The sequence below is a fragment of the Formica exsecta genome, unplaced genomic scaffold (assembly GCF_003651465.1).
Source record: "Formica exsecta isolate Colony F162 unplaced genomic scaffold, ASM365146v1 scaffold440, whole genome shotgun sequence".
Lineage (NCBI taxonomy): Eukaryota > Metazoa > Arthropoda > Insecta > Hymenoptera > Formicidae > Formica > Formica exsecta.
In genome coordinates this window covers 21,600-23,790 of record NW_021851635.1, presented here as the reverse complement: position 1 = coordinate 23,790, position 2,191 = coordinate 21,600, and the positions used below count along the sequence as shown (strand labels likewise).

Here is a 2,191-nt window from a genome sequence, read left to right as displayed (position 1 = left end):
AAAAAAATATAATTTTTTAATCATTTTTTGCCTATATAGTCCTTCAAAAACTAAAATCTTCTATCTCTGTTTTACATAATCTTCTGTACAAAAACAAAACAATTGTTAATCTGTAGAAATTGTGTTTGTTTATTAAAAAATCATTAAAACGTTATGTACATATCATTTGATGTCACTCTGTTATTTGAGTATCACGCACTGCTCCGCTTTCGCTCTCAACTCGCTCTGCTCCGCTTTCGCTCTCCACTCACTCATCCTATTCCCCACTGTACGTTTTTCGATATCAGCGCGACTCTGTTCAATTATACTAAATAGCTCCGATTTCCTAACTTATCGGCATTTATAATTCTCTTCTATTTCAGGCGCGTACAGCTTCGGCCATTCTGACCCGTTAGTTCGTCCCGAACTAACATTAGCTTAAGTAAATTTATTTACCAAAAAAAACTATAACTTAATATAAACAACTTATTCTTAGCACTTATATCTATCTATGACAGTATATTTTCTTATGAACTAATTTTTCTTATAACATTATTCATCTTGATTTTCGTTCTCTGGGGCAATATTTGGCGCTACACGTATCCAGGGTTTAATTTTGTCAGCGGACAAAATTGTATTATATGGTTTTTGAGTTAAATTGTACCCCGGAACATCAGTAACCACAAACCGATTCTTATTTAATATTTTTTTGATCTGGTATGGCCCCTTGTATTTCGGTAACAATTTTTGATTTGTTCCTGGTTTATGCTGCAAGACTTTGATCAAAACAAGGTCCCCTACTGCATATTTGGTGGACTTCTTATGCCGCTGGTCGTATTTACTTTTATTGTATTCCTGTATCGCTTTGTTGGCTAGCTGAGCCGCATCTCTTAATTTATTTCGTTCTTGATCGAGGTTGCGGTCAATTTCGGTTAACTCGTCAATCAATTTACGCAACTCTTTATCGCTTTTATTCTTTTGGTCGTACCCGAGTAATAATTTACTAGGAGTTGTATTAATAGATTTATGTAATGTGTTATTTAGTACGTATTGCGCTTTTCCTAATGCATTTTTCCATTTCGACGGTTCTTCCGCTAATTTTGATAGGGTAGATTTAAGAAATTTGTTTACGCGCTCTACTTGTCCATTTGCCCAAGGCGAGGCTACCGCCGTCATAATGTGTCTAATTCCTTTTTCTTTGATAAAGTTTTCAAAATTCTTAGAGGTAAACGCTGTTCCTCTATCGCTAATCAGTTTTTCGGGAGAACCAAATAGGTTAAAAAGCAACGATAAACATTCTATAGCTTCGTCCGCATTCGTCGATTTACAAGGATATATCCAAACGTACTTAGTATATGCATCTACGGCAACTAATACATATTTGAATTTGTCTATCGTTTCTTCAAGTGGTCCGAAATGATCAATATGTAAAGTGTACATTGGCGCAGTACTTTTGTCGAAGATTTCCATCTCCCCTTCTGTTTTACCAGCCGTAATGGAATAACTTAAACATTGAACGCAATTCTCAATGTGTTGTCTAACACGAACTTTTAGACAAGGAAACCAATAATGTTCTAATATACCGTATACAGTTTTATCAATACCTACATGCCCCATGTTATCATGATAGATGCGAATTATGTTACTAATCATATTTTCTGGTATAACAAACAATCGTTTGTCCTGATAATTCCGGAAAAGCAACCCATTAATGATGGTAAAATGTTTATTCTCTTTAAACTCCAATTCTGTCGCGATTTTTTTGAGCTCCGGGTCCAATAATTGTTTATACATCAGCTCATCCTCTACGGTAATTGCGTTAATTGTCATTACATTTCTGCTAAGGCAATCTACGTGAAGCATTCTTTTTGACTCGCGATGTATTAATTCGAACTGATAATTTTGGAGAATCAAACTCCATCGAGCAATGCGCGGATTGATATTAATTTTTTTCATAGCTAGCACTAAGGAGTTGCAATCCGTTACAATTTTAAACTTGATTCCCTGTAAATATACGTGAAATCGTTCCACTGCTTTTACAATTGCTAGGGTTTCCAACTCGAAGCTGTGATAATTTCTCTCAGCATCATTAGTGGCTTTACTGAAATATGCTATTGGCCCATAATAATTTTCAGCTTGTTTTTGTACTAGTATTGCTCCAAATCCATGACTACTAGCATCGGTATGTAATTCGGTTAAAGCCGCAGGATTA

General features: G+C 35.3%; 1 protein-coding gene across 1 annotated transcript in view; it reads right to left on the bottom strand.

Moving 5' to 3' along the window:
- The window catches only part of LOC115240535, a 2,108-nt gene extending 1,853 nt beyond the window's left edge, over nucleotides 1–255 (bottom strand). Inside the window, exon 1 of the mRNA XM_029815747.1 lies at nucleotides 252–255. Coding sequence (XP_029671607.1) covers nucleotides 252–255 — 4 coding nt within the window. The remainder of the gene's footprint in view (nucleotides 1–251) is intronic.
- Between the last annotated feature and the right edge of the window lie 1,936 nt (nucleotides 256–2,191).